Below are 17,023 nucleotides of genomic sequence, written 5' to 3' on the forward strand. Positions count from 1 at the left end.
TGATGACATCTTCCCTAGCTGTCACACACACACACACATACAGAGAGAGAGAGAGAGAGAGAGAGAGAGCTTAATGCCAAAATAGTCTTCTAAGTGTTTTTTGTGTGTTTTTTTTCAGTTGTCACCAGACCAGCATTAGATATACTAAGTCTCTTTTGTCCCCCACCCTGCGGGGAAAATTTCACAATGGATAACCTTGCCTCTCTGCTCTTTTGACTCTTGGGCGCTGCCTTTCTGCTTAGTGTCTGCTTTCTCCTTACTTGATGGTGCCAGTGGAGCTACACAGCTAGAAGAGATTCAACATATCTTTGTCTAGTCTTTGTTTCCACAGCTAGAAAGGATCCACCACTCCCATAGCAGCGCTTGTGAGATGAATTCATACATCATTATAACATCACTTTTGTTTATTTTTAGTAGCGATAAAAAAACCTACACCAATGAAAACTCAATAACTCTACAAGAAGTGTATTTTGCTGCTTCACCTGTATAGTAAACCTGTATCTCAGATTAAGGATCCTTTCCCCTTTTAGTAGAATAGATATAAAGCACAGTCAGGAGGTGTTTGGCCAAACCAATTATCAAGCAGACAGTACATAGTGGGAGAGGTGGTGGAAGGAGGGAATTAGGGGAGAAATCCCCTAGATCAGAGATAGCATATATCCTGTATCCGAAAAGCATCCTGGTGCAGGTTTGCTAAAAGAGATTCTGCACACCAGTGTTAAAGCGTAATACTTGAAAGGGTCCTAATGCTTAGAAAGGTTTGCTGGTTGAAAAGGCCTCATTACAATCCCAGCAGGAGACAGAGCAGATTTGTAGTGCTTTTACGAAATAGCATATCAAACGAAGAACTGCAAAGGGTCAGTAAAATTAGCCCAGCCATATGAAGACCACAGTGGTACCACTCCTTCCCATGCCACTAGTATGATGTGAGAAGGTGACTTGGGCCACCCAAAAGGACCCTCATGCCATGGTTTATTTGCATGCCAGCATAAAACCTTAGGAAATTGCATTACCAGGGGGAAGTTGCTGCTGCGCCTCTCAAATTTCCTTGAGGTGCAGGAAAGAGCAGGGTTGCAGCAGTCCCTGTGCCAGAAGTGTAACACAAGTCCTGTGATTTAGGTTTAAGCATTTGCATTCCAACTGCAGTGTGATATACATGCAGGGCTAATGCACATTTGGGCTGGGCCTCAAATGTAGATATTTGTATGTTTCTGGCGTTTGGTAAGTTTCACAACTTGTTTTTCTGTGCATTGGACTAAAATGTGACCCGTTCTCTCAGCTTAGAGCTGCAAATATGAGCAAATAAGAGATGCAATCTGGCAAAATACTTTTTTTGTATATTAATGGACAATAGACTTTGTCACAGTAAAGAGGTAAAAACCCTCATAGATATTAATAAACTAGGGCCTGGAACTGGGGTTTGTGAAAGGAATGAAAGGGCACTTTCAATATGCCTTGGCCATCTCAAAAGCAATAGAAGTACACCCTAATGTACCCATGAGAATTTCACTGACATTTTCTCTTCCCTGTGATAATTTTCAAATGCAATTTCTTTCCTCACTGACTGCTTGAGAATGGTTGAAAAAATGGAGAGGAAATTTTCAACACAGCAGTATGGCAAATGCTGGGCTGGAAACATGTCATGGCCAAACGTGTCATCCTATAGTATATCATATGTCTCAATCTTAAATTCAACCCAGCAACACAGTACTGAGGCAAATAAAGCAATTACAACTCCAGTGGTGTCCTCTCTTGTAGTAAGTTGCCCAGTGTTTGCTGAAGTGGAACTGCAGTATTACAGGCCATGTGTTCTCTGAAGAGAAATTTCATGGCATATGAGCACCAGGTTGGCTAATGAGAAGAGCCTGAAATAGCATTATCGACGCAGTCGGTGATCCATGGTCGTCGAGGCATCATGAGCTTCTCGGATAAATGGGCTGGCGAAACAGTCTTGGCCTGATACATAGTTGTGCAAGCTCTGAAAACAAACACATGTGTGTGTTGCATTAACATCATTCTCTATACCCATGAAACACGAGCGACACAATCTACTTGACCGAAATCAATAGCCATTATCACTTGCTGTGTAAATGTTGGGTATGACCCAGTCACAGTTAAGCACTTTGAGCTCCCTTTGATTCCCAGAAGAAAGTTAAACATACAGCCTGTCATTGAAATAAATCCACTGAACATTAACTGGATGGTGCGCCTTCTGTTTCAGGGCAGCTGGAGTCTTTTAGGTCATAAATTGTACGTGTTCCTCCTTAACTGCTGTTTTGTTTTATTTTTTAAAGTGTGGAGAATGGTTGTTTTTGCTGAGGGCCAATTTTCTGTCAGAACTACATGTTTATGGTGGGTGGGGCCAAAGCCATAAATGGGTGGAGCTTGAAGGAATGCATAAATATTCTCTATGTCACCCAATTTTCTCTCTTGCATGGGTGTAGCTGGGGTGGGAGGCAGCTGCCCCCCAATCAAGTAAATAAATAAAAATACTTAACTAAAAGTAGAAATAATCAGAATATTTGAACTAGAAATGCTCGCTGAGGTCACTTGGATGATGTTGTGCCATATTATGGCAATTCAATTGGCAACACAACTGAGTGACAGGCCTGGCATCCACAAACTGACCAATCGCATTGCAGGTAGCTCGGTTCTGGAACAGGATAGGTGGGTGTCCTGCTCCCACCCCCAACATAAATCCTGGCTACACCCATGCTCTCTTGCATTCCACACGGGGGACGGTACTGTATTATGGTTCTGAACTTTATTTTACAGTATAAAATAACACATTTTCCTAAATTTAAGATTACAGTTTGATCAGCACGTACTGCCTTATCTGATACATGCAGTACACAATTCATTTCATTTCTTATTCAGTTCATGTGCATTCCTCATGTGTCTTTTCTGTTTTACTGGCAATCGTGAAACTCTCCGTTTGTCTTGGAACCAAATAGGAAAAGGGTTCTGCAGGATTCAGAAGCCACACACTATGGAAACAGGACGTTCTCACACATTTCCTCTGAAGCCCTGCATTCCCCACACAAACATTGCAATTACCTGGTCTTTAACAAAGTCAGCAGGATTATCGCCAGCACCAAGATTATGCAAGAGGTGTATATCATTATAATGATTGTGTCCGCTAAAAATCAAATTATGGAAACAGAATTAAAACATTGGTCAAAGAGTATTTGATGCAGTCACTATAGTACAAATTAAAACCAAATATTCACTGTCCTCAGCTTAATATCTCCTAGGGTCTTGATCACCATATTTCATTTTTTCTTTCAGCTTCTAAAAACTATCTCTGAAGGAGGTTTCTATGTTAAGTTTGCTTCCAGGATTCTTAATAATAATATTTAAAAGTTTGGTTTGATTCCTTTCCTTGACCCCTTGATTGGTGCTTTTTGTTGTTGTTGTTGTTCTGTGGGAGCCTATGCCTCTCATAACGTTGTGGCTCTCCAGTGACCTTGATGGGACCTTTTTCATTTTTTTTTTAAAGCCAAACTTACTGTACAATGAAGACCGTTCTCCAGTTACAGGAAGTATTTTTCCAGGTAGAACCATACGTGATGAGTAAAGGTCAGCTTTTCCACCTGATATCTGAGCTGTAAATTGAAGAGGATATAAAAAGAGAGCAATTGTGTGAAAGCCAGCAGAGCCTGCAACAAAATGCTGGATTGTGAAGTGCTTCTGTCCAGGATTCCACCCTGACATCTGGGCCCTTTTTCAGGATACTTCATTCCACCTCCTCTCAGATTTCTGTCCCTTTGCCTACTGCCACAACAGCCAGCCAATAACCTGTGCCAACGGAGCATCTTCAGTCCCCATTGGGTAATTAAAAAAACACAAATTCTTGTAGAGCTTTCCCCCCTTAAATGTTTTGTTTACTTCTGCAACTCTTGAGAATCCTCTAAACCTGCTGATGCCTTGCTTTTGTGTGTGCCTGGTGCCAATTTTGCTAGAATTCCCATTTTATCATAAGGCCATTAAAAAACAGGAATCTTTTCCCCCCTGTTAGCAGATGAAGCAAACTTTAAGCTGCAAATGGTTAACTGGTTGACTCATTCATTCGTTCCCACATAATGGGACCTCCTGGCAAAGGTACAAGGCAAATTGTAAGGCCTGGGCAGGTTGATTAAGAGAAAGGTGCTCCTTTGGGTTAGTTCAACTTACTGAAGCAGGATTTGCTGTGGAGGATATGATAGAACCACTTGCATGCAGTCTGCTTAGCTAGTGGCGTTGTGTCACAGGTACACTCGACTCCTCGAAGGACAGACCCCCACATTCCGACATAAGCAGCTCGGCACTCATCACTGTCAGAACACATCAGATCATTTGCATTCAAAGATTCGAAACAAGCTTTATCTTCAAGGCATTGTCGGGCGAAGGGTTTTAAACACTTAGATGTAAATGCTTCATACTTGGCCCTGTGGAAAGAGAAATGTGTATTTTATTCTTCCTGGTATTCCCTTTCATCTGGGACACGGGTGGCGCTGTGGTCTAAACCACAGCGCCTAAGGCTTGCCGGTCAGAAGGTCAGCAGTTCAAATCCCCGCGACTGGGTGAGCTCCCGTTTCTCGGTCCCAGCTCCTGCCAACCTAGCAGTTTGAAAGCACGTCAAAGTGTAAGTAGATAAATAGGTACTGCTTCGGGAAGGTAAACGGCTTTTCCGTGCGCTGCTCTGATTTGCCAGAAGCGGCTTAGTCATGCTGGCCACATCACCCGGAAGCTGTACGCCAGCTCCCTCGGCCAATAAAGCGAGATGAGCGCCGCAACCCCAGAGTCGGTCATGACTGGACCTAATGGTCAGAGGTCCCTTTACCTTTATTCCCTTTCATGTATAATTCAGGGAGAGCTGAAGGATAGATTAGCAAATAACAAAATGAAATAAAAATGAAGAATTTATTGTAAGTGACAAAACAAGGGACGTATAGCTTGGACATGTTCATACCCTAAAGCCTCATACCCTCAATGGGGAGCAATGTTTGGGAAGTTGAAGCTGGGGAGGTGGGTTTAACATCTCCCCCGCCTCCATGTGCTATGATCCTCAAAATCGAAGATAAACAAGAGACATTGCTGGGTGAATGGCACATAATAAGCTGTAACTTGACCCTAACTCTGCTCTCAATACAAGCCTAGAACTTTTAGACCTTGAATGGTCCTGTCTGCTACTGGTGGCCCACTCCTGTCATCTCCTATGGCTTTATTTGCCTGCAGTGTTTTCAGTGTTAATTTGTATGCACCTCTATGTTAAATTATGCATATTGATTATTTTTACATCTGTGTAGATGTGCTCATGTGCTTTAGCACTAGATTTATGTCATTGGAGAGGCAACAGGAACAGCTGGAGAGGTATCAGCAGCAGGGAAGAGGGTATCAGCCTTCTGAAGCCCCTGCTAAGATCCCAAATCCTTTACTCTGCTGAGCATCTCCAGGACCAGGATGAAAATGCTATTAAAAAGCACCAAGTCCCATGCCCAGCCTTGTGGGTAACACAGTCTTAAAGTGCATTATCTTCCGGTTAGACCACCTTGCAGTGACTGGATTATAGGGTGCACATTCAAGAACAGTTAAAATGTACATGTCCTGCAAAAGATCAATATGAATTTCCTGAATGACAGAGATGGTTAGGAGGAAGGCTTAAATCACAGAAAAACCCTCTTACAGCTTTTGCTTGTGGTGTAGGTTGGAAAGCAAACATTATTTGCTGCATTGTGAATGAGCAAATAAATAAGAGATCATCTTGGGCTCCTTGTGCATTTTTATATTAAACACACATGTGCCAGCAGTCAACCCAAAATGTGTATTTCCACTTACCAGCAGATCTCGTTTCTTTGGCATGTGTCAATTACACTGAGGCATGAAGGAGCTGGGACCATATTGACTCCACACAGTGTGCCATGAAGGAATCCCTTGGCTTGGTGGCAGTTTTCATCTGACGGCATGCAATCACAAAAGGTCAACAGCAGGGCTACGTTAAAAGGCATGTTTTCATAGAAGGACCGCAGGGCTGCTTGGCATCGATTCCAATTGCACTGTGTTGCATTAGCTTGGCAGGCTTGAAGGTAGCGAGATAGTTGTCTGTTACAGACTCCATCACTGACACAGTCCACTTTGACTTGGAAGCAGGAGCGCAGGTGTTTGTATTCTGAGGAAACAGCAAAATGATCACAAGACGATAGAGATAGGGGTATGAGGAGTGATTTTGAAAGCACAACAGTTATCAAACTCTCCCTTGAATTTGTGACATGGCGGTCACTCTACCATAGGCAACCCATTTCTATTTGCATTTTCTGAAAAAAAAAACACCCCATACATTGAGGTGGCGAACTTCAGGCCCGGGGGCTTAATATGGCCCTCCAGACCTCTCAGTTTAGCCCATGTAACTTTCCCTAGCCCATCACTATTTCCAGCTCTTGCAATGAGCTTGCCGTGTCTCATTCTGCACGGGGTCAGGAAGCTGGATTACTCATAATTTATGTGGGCCACAAAGTTGAAATCGATACAGGGTATAGAAACGTTTAAAAAGTAGGCTACTGTTTACCATAGTTTGAAAGAGACGATGACTTCCACTGTGATTTTATTTTCAGGTGATCTACAACGAAGGAGATACATATTATACAGATTACATGTTGTAAATTAATTGTAGATTTGAAATGGAAGCAGCAGTTTGCAATGAAACACAATGCTAAGAAAAAAATGACGATCAGGTTATTTGACGGCCTTTAGCAGAGGCATTCCTAGTTTAGAGCAAAGGTGGGCCTCATTTGGTGCTCTAGATGTTGTTTGACTCCAGCTTCCATCAACCCCAATAGCCAAAGACAACGTTGGAGTGTGGAACACAGAGTAACATCAACCTTACCTTTTAACCAGGCTTGGTGTCAGTAATCAGTATATTCAGACAGCTGATAAGACCCATGGATGGGGAGGGGTCCTCCACAAAACTGCAGACACCAGACTGTTACCTGCTGGTGGCAGCAAAGATGATATCACTACCATCTTTGTTCATCTTGTTTGCATGGCCAGATGAGGCCTTTTATATTTCATTTTTAAAGGCTAAACACTTCTGAGCATTACCATTGGGATGGATGGGAACTGTAGCTTGCCATAGCTCCTGATTCAGTGAACAGGGCAGGAGAATAGATGCAAACCATATGAATTTAAAGCCTTGTCTGACATTGACTCACATGCACTGATTGCATAATGCAACAGCTGCAAGTGTTGGGACAAGTGTTGTTCATGTCAATTGCTGACTCCTGCACCTGCTGTTTCCTCTTAGCATTTACACATCAGCTTCAATTTTATCTGAATTGCCTAGAAGAAATCCAAACATAGGAGTAACAACATAACTGAGTAAATGATGTTTGAGTTACAGCGAGCTACAGCAACGTGGAATTAAAAACAGAGGGAAAGCAAATAACTCTCTGTCTTTGGGATTAGGTACACAGTCAAGATTCAATGGTTATTTGAGGAGGTATCTAGCTGAGGCAACAACCATTATCTATAAAAATAATGGATTAACGCAAGAACATGAGAAAAGCCCTTCTGCATCGGGCCAAAGACCAGTCTGTTCCTGCAATCTGTTCTATCCATGCCCAACCAGTTGCCTATGACATACCCTCGAAGTGTCCCAATTTTCCAGGGTCAGTCCCAGAGTTACAGCAGCCATCTTGGTTTCTGATTTAACCCCAGAATGTCCAGGTTTTCCCCTTTCTTTGCCTCCACATCTTGGAGAGCAATTTTAAGTGCTGGAGAGATCAGACTACCCCTTTGTCCTTTTTGAAAACAGGAACCTTTGGTGTGCATTTGTGTGTCTGTAGGTGCAAAAACAGAGTCCTGTTTATACCGAAAATAAAATACCTGCACCAAATGAAGGAAGCTGGCATACAAAGCCCTTCCTATAATTTTGAAGGAAAATGTAACCAATCCACTTGGTTACATCCTCCAACACTGGAGGTGGAACATAGACTTCACAGCTTGTAGCTCCTGATCTTCCTATCCTCCATGGATGTATCTATTCCTGTCCAAGTGATTGGCCATCTCTACATCTCTTGTAGGATTCTAGGGTGTTTCCTGCCACATTGTGGCTGACTATGTTTGATCCTGCATGGAAGACCTTGAGAACAATGCAGGAGAAGTTAGTTGTGATGCCACACCTTGACACATATTTGCACAGAAGCAAGTCCCATCGATTTCAACAGTCCAGTCTTATGCATGAGAACCTGTAAGCAATGCACACAGAGGTCACTGGGACTCCATATAAGCATGATAACTTTGGGCTTGAATTTGTGAGCAGTGGTGTCAACAGGGAGAACCCCAACCCAACCCACCACCAGTTTTTCTGCATTTGTTTTTTAATTAAAAAGTGGCGCTTTGTGCCATCACACCTATTCATTTCAAGGTTGCTAGGAACAGTATAGGGACGCAGGTGGCGCTGTGGGTTAAAGCCTCAGCGCCTAGGACTTGCCGATCGAAAGGTCGGCGGTTCGAATCCCTGCGGCGGGGTGCGCTCCCGCTGCTCGGTCCCAGCGCCTGCCAACCTAGCAGTTCGAAAGCACCTCCGGGTGCAAGTAGATAAATAGGGACCGCTTACCAGCGGGAAGGTAAACGGCGTTTCCGTGTGCGGCTCTGGCTCGCCAGAGCAGCGATGTCACGCTGGCCACGTGACCCGGAAGTGTCTCCGGACAGCGCTGGCCCCTGGCCTCTTAAGTGAGATGGGCGCACAACCCCAGAGTCTGTCAAGACTGGCCCGTACGGGCAGGGGTGCCTTTACCTTTACCTTAGGAACAGTATCTTTGAACTGGTGTTATTGAAGAGATGACTCTTCATCATTTACCTGCATCAAAGCCTGCATAGGTTTCCTCCTGAATGGCAGAGGCTTGGTATTCCTGGGTGTATTGTACGCATGTGTTGTTAAATATATGCTTCCATATTTTAGTGCATCTTTTATGCAGTGGTTCTGGGCATATGCAGCTCCCCAGGACTGTTCTCCTTAACTCCTTCCATGCTGTGAGGCATTGCTGTACCACCACACGGAGGCTACAGTTTGCTACTTTGGTTCTGCACATTCTCTGGAATTTCTTGTACTGCAAGAAACAGGTGTCATCTCCTCGGCATATTTCCTTTGCAACCGCGCAGTCGGTTCCTAACATGCCTGGGTGCACCGTCTCTTGCAATTTTGTCTGTGGCAGGAATCCTAACTGGACATCTGTGCTTGCGTAAAGCTTCGATTTCCCTGTGCAAAAGAGAATTTGTGAGCAAAATCAGTTAGATAGATCATGCTCGCGGCTGCATCTTTCAAATGCAATCAGGCTGATTGTAAAAACTGATAAGCAAAGGAGCAGCTACATGAATTATGCTTTGTAAATACCTCCCCCCCCCCCATGATTATTTGGGATGGTACCAGGGCCATCCCAAGATATTTTGCTGCCTGAAGCAAAGGATATTTACAAAAAAGCCAACTAAACTGGAAACTGAATCTGACTTTTGACACTTCCTCCGAACTGCCCCTGAAGATAGCAGGCTAGCTATGGGAGTGCAGGACTGTTCATGTGAAACACACGGCTCTGACCTTACTGTACTTTTAAGCATATGCTGCCTGAGGTGAATACCTCATTCTGCCTATTTGTGAGGCTGATCCAGGATAGAACCTTCCCTACAGAAGCACCCAAGGGTGGAATTATGCCTCATGGAGTGCTCTTAGATCTCTCTTTTTCTTCCGTCAAACATTAATTGAAGACTAGTATTTTCCTCTCTGCTTTTTATGTTAATCAAGGTGGTAGTTGGAGTCCATACCCTTGTCATTTTGCAGGGCTCATTGCTGGTCTTAAATGGTTGATGAATTGGCTTGGATCCCAAGGGAAGTTCATGGAAGGAAGTCCCCCTCCCCTCCTGCAGCTTCCTGTGCCCCCCTGAAAAACCTGAAAAGCTGGGGGGGGTCTTGGGGAGAAGGAAATAATCCATTGGTTTTGTCTGGATTTGAATGGTACTTTATTTGTCTTGAATTTTGGACTCCGATGACTACTATAATTGCTTAGGAAAGTCACAGTCTCCTAATTAGAGGTCAAAGATCCATATAATATTTGAATCCGATACTTTGTCAAAGCTAAACCTCTAAGCCACAATGAACATAAGAGCATAACAAGCGCTCTGCTGCTTCAGACCAAAGATCTTTCTAGCCCAGCATCCTTTCCCCCCCAGTGGTAACCCAGATGCCCATGTCCATCATGCAAGCAAGACATGACCTCTCCCTCAATCATTCCCCAGCAAATGGCTGAGAGCCCCTGATCCTCGAGGTACCATACGGCTCCCATTTCTAGCAGCTGTTAATAGCCTTATCAGGGCCATGATTACACTGCATTATTTTGTTCTAGAGAAGAAAATAATCTGTTACCTTTATTCCCAAAACATTGCTTGCCAAGCAACGCTGTAGTGCTGCAGTTATCATTAGTGCAGGTGCAGTCTTTAAATTCTGGGAACTGGTCAACTAAGAACTTGACTGTTTTATTACAGTTGGTTGAATCTTTTGCTGTGTGGTTGTTGCCTGGATTTCAAATGCAAGAATGAGTCTTAATACTTTCATTAATGTTATTATATCTATTTATTTATATCCTGCCTTTTCAACTAACTTTTCCTCGGATTAGACCCATTGAAATGAATGGACCTGATTAGTCACGGGCATTCACTTCAATGGGTATAGTGGGAATAAACATTGTGACCCAATATAAACTACGGTATGAAGTAGTTTGTATGAAAGGAATCCTGTAGCACCTTAAAGGCTTGAAATTTGAGTGGCTCAAAAGCTTTCATGGACTAGGTACCATTTCACTGGATGAAGTCATCTCTAGCGTATAAAACCCTAGACCACCACAAAATAAGAACACTCCAACAGAACATGTCCCTGTGAGTACGTACGTGTAGATGCCCCCATTTTCTTTTTTCAAAGTTAAAATCCTATTGATTCAACCCCACACTCCACCTCTGGGCTAGCATGGTCCTTGGGTGTAGCTTTTAAGAAAGAGCTCTCTGCGTGTTCAGTCCAGTCTGCTGAACTGGAAAGTGGAACGGTGTATATGCAATTCTTCTGTGGATGATCAAACACACTCTCCATTAAGTATTTTCTCAACAGTTTCCAATCATCAGTAAATGTGCTGTGTGTATCTAAGAGGGATTACTTAAAAAAAAGGGGGGGGGAGTTGCTGCACTGTTACCTGAAGTTTGGAACATTCTGGTTGCTGTTTTTTTTTTACTCTCACGTTTTTCAAGACCATTTTACTATGTGACTACTGATGGCAAACACATGAAGTGGTGGTTTTCTCACTCAGAATACCCATGTCATGGACACCATCCTGAAAGATGCTGTTTCATACTGCATCACTTGCTTTGTGGCCTGTTGGTTGCATTTGGAAAGGATGCAAAATGTACTTGCTCAGGGGGACATTTTAGTTTTTCCTTTTTTTTAAAGACTCAGACACTTGTTGAAAATATAAGGGCCAACCCACCCCTATCTTTTCACTTTTTGTGTTAACATCTAGCCTCAAGGAGAAAGATCAGCAGCTACTGAGAATTCAATTATCAACGTCACAGGACTTTCATGTAATCTGTGCATGTTTAGGACATGTGCTAAATTGGTGTACATTTCTTTTACAAGTTTCATGAGGCTGATTCAGTCTGTTGATTCAGCCGTTCAATTAAAATGCCAGAATTTCATTTATGTAGGAGTTGGAGTTTTTTAAACAATAATAGTTTCCTGTTATTGTTGAGCAGAGTAACTCTTAGCAATGTAGATTCACTCAAATGAAAAGTATGAGATTTCCCCTTTGTATATATTATACTGTAGATACTACTACGTTGGGGATTTAGTATAGATTCTATTAACTTTAAACTGGCTGTATATCTTAGCCTAACACCTAAGTCTGACACGCTATAGGTTATATCTGTCAGTAAATGTAAGGAAATGGTTCAGAAGAACATCAAGAGCTATATTCTGGGGTGGGGATGAGGAAAGATGGAGTCTCAAATGTATTACTGAACTTAAGGAGCAACCCATAGGATCAGAGCCATGGATCCTCATCTTAAAAACCACTTACTGTAGATTTCCCCCCATTTTTTTTGACAAAGTAATTATGTATGACCACACTCTGTTACAAAGCTTTTAATTCCAAACCTCTGCAAACAAACAGCCCCCCCAGGTAGTCTATTTGTTGAACATTCATTATTCTTTGTGCTCATGATGTTATCAGGTCAATTGTATGCATTACTTGGAAACCATTTGTGCCAGCAAAAGTGTTGCAGGCTCAGTTTGATTTGTAATAGGTGCATGCCTCGTAATTTCCTGCTGAAATTCTGTATTCCTTTTGCCTCCTTTTATAAATTTCCCAACAATAGGCATCTCCCCACTCACCCATGTGACTGTGTCTATACGTGTGGCGCCAGGAAATAAATAAATCAATGTAAACTGCAAAGAGGGCAAAGAGGGCTTGAAAAGAATGGGGAAACTGCAAAAATGGCACAAAAAAATCTGGAAAACCACTAGCAATCCCAGGAGCCTTTGCACTGACCTTTGAGGCCTGTGGAAATTTGGATATTAAGAACGTAGGTTTGGAGGGAGCGATTGTAGTCGAGTTTGGTGGATTTTGAAACAAAGCAGTGTTTTTAAAGGGTTTTTTAAAAGGTTTTTTTAAAGGTTTTTTACAAGTCTTTTAGATGGTGTTCCCCACTATGTGTGATTTCATGTATACACATGGTACCCAGGAACACAACCCCTGCTGAACTGGGGAGATGCCTGTATTCACAAAATGTATAGGGAATGCTTTAACAACTTTTATTTCATGGAAACACATCCCTGGGGCTATCTGCACACCTTTGTCCACCCCTCCCCACCCCTGAACATTTTTTTTGTATGATCAGAATTAGCCCATATGCAATGGCGTTTTCTCCTTAGTAACTGTATTTAATACTCCAGTCCCTGTTTTCATTGAGTATGAAGTCAGTTGCAAAGAAGTAGAGTTTAGCAACCCACTCAGCAATTCATTGTGTAAGCAGGAGCTCCGGCAGGCATATGCACCTCTCAGTCTATAAGATCTTTCACATTAATGTCAATGAATGTGGAATTAGGCATGGAAGGGTGTGTTTCTATGGAATGCTCCCTCCATTTAAGTGTGTGGTGATGATGCCCACCTCCATAGGGGTACAGGAAATGAGCTCTCCTACCACATGTCTGGGAAATGAAGAATTCCCTTTTAAAATTCAGTTCAGTGTTTGTTTTAATGGAAGCTGATTAGACAAGGAATGCTGGTTCTCTGAAATCACAGAGCAATCTATGGCTTCTCTGTAGTTACCTGAAATGCAACAAACTTCTTCAAGCAAAGCCCAGACACTTTCACATCCATTTCCTGCAGCTTCACATCTCTCTCTCAGCTCTTGGCATCTGGAGGTCTGGAAAGCAGTTACATGCATGGAATGCAGTACCAGCACTGCAAAACAGATAATATAACCTTGGTGATAAGCAGTGGATCCTTTGCATTTCTACCCAATGTTTTATTGTAGAGAGCATGGAAGGGTAAAGGAGATACACAAGGTTACCCATGCTGAATTTCAGATACCCCTGTTTAGATCCATCAGGGAACAAGGAACTCAGTCTTTTTTCTAAGCAGACTAAGCTCTCTTCTCTTTCACCTTTGGCAAGTGTTTCGCCATTCTGTGCTTCACTCCAATTGCCATTGTTCTTGCTTCAGTCTGAGCTTCACTATTTCAAAGGGAGGTTCTAGAGGAAACTTTTAATCTCATGACTTTAAAAATGTGTGTGCATGTGTGCATAATTAGTTTTATTTTTTAATTTATTTTTTAAAAAACATATGTTACAGGGATTTTCAATACAGGGAAAAATGGCATATTATAGTAACAGACAATCAAGAATTAAGAAAAAAAATTAAATATGTCAACATATGATATGCCACATATACAGAATATATATATATATATATATATATATATATATATATATATATATGTATATGTATATGCATATATATATATATATATATATATATATATATATATGCGTGCATGTGTTGTTATATTGTATACATCCAAGCTAACTTGCACAGAGCACAGGTTCTAAAACGAGCTTTGCTAGGGCTCAAACCAGCTTGCAATTCATGCCCCTAGTAAGTCTAGCTATGTGGAAGGTTCTGCTGTTAATATGTCCATTAAGTTTTTGGTGCCTGGGGAGATGAAGCCGATATAATCCATTGCACATACAGCACTCTTAAAAGTCCCCCTGCAAACAATGGGACTTTGAGTGCTGAGGTGCAGGGCTATTAGCTATTACATCAGGCAACAGCAGCAGGAACCCAGCAGTTCCATCTGATTTCTCCACTCTCTCAACTGTCATCTTGCAATTGCAGTTTCATGAGGAAGGAACAAAGACAGCTGTGTGAAAAGGAACTCTTCCTCTTCCTCAGAAGATTAGAGTTAATAAGTAAAAATAATGGGTTTGAAAAAAGTTGGTTTTATGGGAACATCTTATTCTTGTTCTGCAGCTTCCTATAGGCCGGCTTCTCTGTTCCTCCTCTCACCTACCTACCTCAAGCCAAAGGGAAAAGTCAACAGTAGTAACAATAGCTTTTCTTGTGGCCTGACATGCACTTAGACATTCCACTCAGCAAACAAGCATGTGTTTGTTTAAACAAAACCTCACTTTTTCAGATCTACTTGATAAGTTACCTTTCATATAGTACCTTTAGGGTGATCTGCCACTGTACTACTTACAGACTGGAACGGGTCATCACTCAAGCCTAAATACATTGGCTAGGTGTCACTCTTGGCAGTCAATGAAATAAAATTAAATATGTACCACCATAGAGATAGCATTTTAGTGTGAAGCTGGCACCTGCTCTTCAAAGCTTGCTCTTTTCCAGCCATGCCAGGAGCGCATGAAGAATGTTCCAATCACACATTGCCTCTGGGAACAAGAAAGCCATGTGACTCATGAAGCATCAACAGTCATGAGCATTTAAAGGATTAGCCATGTTCCACAGAGCACTAGTAACCTTGGGCACAAAAGAAGGAGCAACACACTGCTAAAGAGACGGGACAGAATGGGCTGAGTCAGACAAACAGTTTTGCCTCCCAGTACACAATACATTCCCACTGGTAATAGAAATCTGAATGAAGTTTTGCTCTGCTATATGGTCGTAGAGACCAGTCAGCCATGTGACAGCCATGTGGTCCTTCAGTCATCTCACTTCGATTACATTTTCTTAGTGACTGCAAATGTCAATTTAATTGGGGATAAATTCTGGCTATCTGACTCAATGATACATTGGGCAATAGATATTGGTCATAATATAGATGTGGAAGCGTGGGAACGATGTGGAATATGGATATAAAATTTACAGCATGCTATGGTCTAAGAGAAAATTATATGAAAATGAAGTATCAATGGTACCTAACACCGAGTTAATTGACAAAAGAGGAAGAAGGTTCTTTTTATCATATGTGGTGATCTTGCAGTAAGGTTAAAGCTTCCTGGGAAATGATATATAATGAATTGAAAAAGATGTTTAAAATAACATTTGTAAAAAGACCAGAAGCCTTCCTTTTGGGATTTATAGGGACAGAACTACATTACAGAAATATATTCATGTATGCAGCTACAGTGGCAAGAATGTTACTTGCCCAAAAATGGAAAGAAGAAAAAGTCCCAGCAAAAGAAGAATGGATACAAAAACTTATGGAATATGCAGAAATGGCGAAACTTACTAGAAAATAGACTTTTTATAAAAGAATGGAAATGGTTTATTGAATATTTACAAATAAACTGTAAACAGATAGAAACATTGGCAGGATTATTGTAATAACCTGCAGTTTTATAAGAGTATACATTTATAGTAGATGAATAAATGAGCAAATTAAGTTAATTTAGATATGCAGAAAATATCTTTTAAAAATTAAGGTTCCGCAGAAAGAGGGAGAAGTTTTGAAATGTTAAAATTATTGTAAAATTATTGAAATGCATAAAATTAATAATAATAATAATAATAATAATAATAATAATAATAATTGGCTATCTGAATCTACTGAACAAAATTGCACATGTTAAGAACAGTGGGCTGTGGTAGGATAGGAAACTGCTCTCCTCACTACAGACCTTTATTTGATCATATTCATTTCTTCAATTTTATATATTAAATTTCTATTCCACCCTTCGTCTGAGGACCACAGAGCTCTAAATTAGCACATTGCTTATACATTTTAAAAAGAAAATAGTTCCCCTTTACAGTCACAAAGACTAAAAGCAAAGTTTCTAAAAGCAAACAAAACAGCTGCCATTTCAACAAGTTTATTATGTTTGAATAGGAGAGGAGCAGAGAAGGAGGAAAATAAAGTTTAACTTATAGCAAATGTGTGAGTACAAAGTCTATCCTTTATATTGCATACAATAGGAGGGAGCAGTCCAATAAGTGGTAGGGACCATATACAATGTCCAATTCTGTGCCCTCCATCAGGCAGCTGAGACTGCTGTCCTATAGGCACACTTAATTCAGAACAAGCCCCAGTGAACACTTACTTCAGAGTAAGCGTGTATAGGATTGGGTTCCACGAGGAAGAACTCTGCAGAACTTACCCAGCAACAAAATGGAGTTCATCGCGCAAGGCGGTCCTGAGCACAGTAAGCTGCAGGTAGTCGCCTGATGCTCTCTGAAATCTCAAAAGCTCCGAGTCGTTTCAGCACCACGCCGCGCTGGACAGCTCTCTCCCGGCTGCGTGCGATTGGTCCACCTTGGCGCTGAAAGAGTGAGCCCGTTCTGGTGGGACTCCCCTCCCTGCTCTCGCTTGCTTTAAGTATCCCAGAGAGATAGGAAAGCCAACCCTCCATTTCACACCTGCTGCAGATTTCCGGAGTATAGTAAAAGCTGCCCTCACAGTCGCTTACTACATACTTTGCTGCCTGCGAGTCCAGATGAATTATAGCCTCCTGAGCAAATGCCTGGTGAGGCAATAGTTCAGTCGTGATACC

General features: G+C 41.8%; 1 protein-coding gene across 1 annotated transcript; it reads right to left on the reverse strand.

The window, feature by feature from the left end:
* Nucleotides 1-134: 134 nt before the first annotated feature.
* GFRAL (GDNF family receptor alpha like) lies at nt 135-17,006 on the reverse strand. The gene is made up of 10 exons (XM_081906298.1): nt 16,631-17,006; nt 13,341-13,475; nt 10,394-10,543; nt 8,837-9,235; nt 6,545-6,595; nt 5,818-6,148; nt 4,174-4,427; nt 3,510-3,605; nt 3,058-3,139; nt 135-1,978 (listed from the first exon to the last, which is right to left on the reverse strand). Exons 1-10 carry the CDS (start codon nt 16,650-16,652, stop codon nt 1,852-1,854), a joined length of 1,647 nt encoding a protein of 548 aa, XP_081762424.1. The 5' UTR covers nt 16,653-17,006; the 3' UTR covers nt 135-1,851.
* Nucleotides 17,007-17,023: the final 17 nt, after the last annotated feature.

This window comes from Podarcis melisellensis (assembly GCF_964234715.1).
Source record: "Podarcis melisellensis genome assembly, chromosome: 3".
Lineage (NCBI taxonomy): Eukaryota > Metazoa > Chordata > Lepidosauria > Squamata > Lacertidae > Podarcis > Podarcis melisellensis.

What these genes read in the sequence shown, in the direction of transcription:
- GFRAL (XM_081906298.1), bottom strand. Translation starts at nt 16,652, where the DNA reads ATGAACTCCATTTTGTTGCTGG. An exon ending in GAACTCCATTTTGTTGCTGG is followed by an intron (nt 13,476 to 16,630) that starts GTAAGTTCTGCA and finishes TCTGTTTTGCAG; the next exon opens with TGCTGGTACTGCATTCCATG. An exon ending in CAAAGAAACGAGATCTGCTG is followed by an intron (nt 4,428 to 5,817) that starts GTAAGTGGAAAT and finishes CTCTTTCCACAG; the next exon opens with GGCCAAGTATGAAGCATTTA.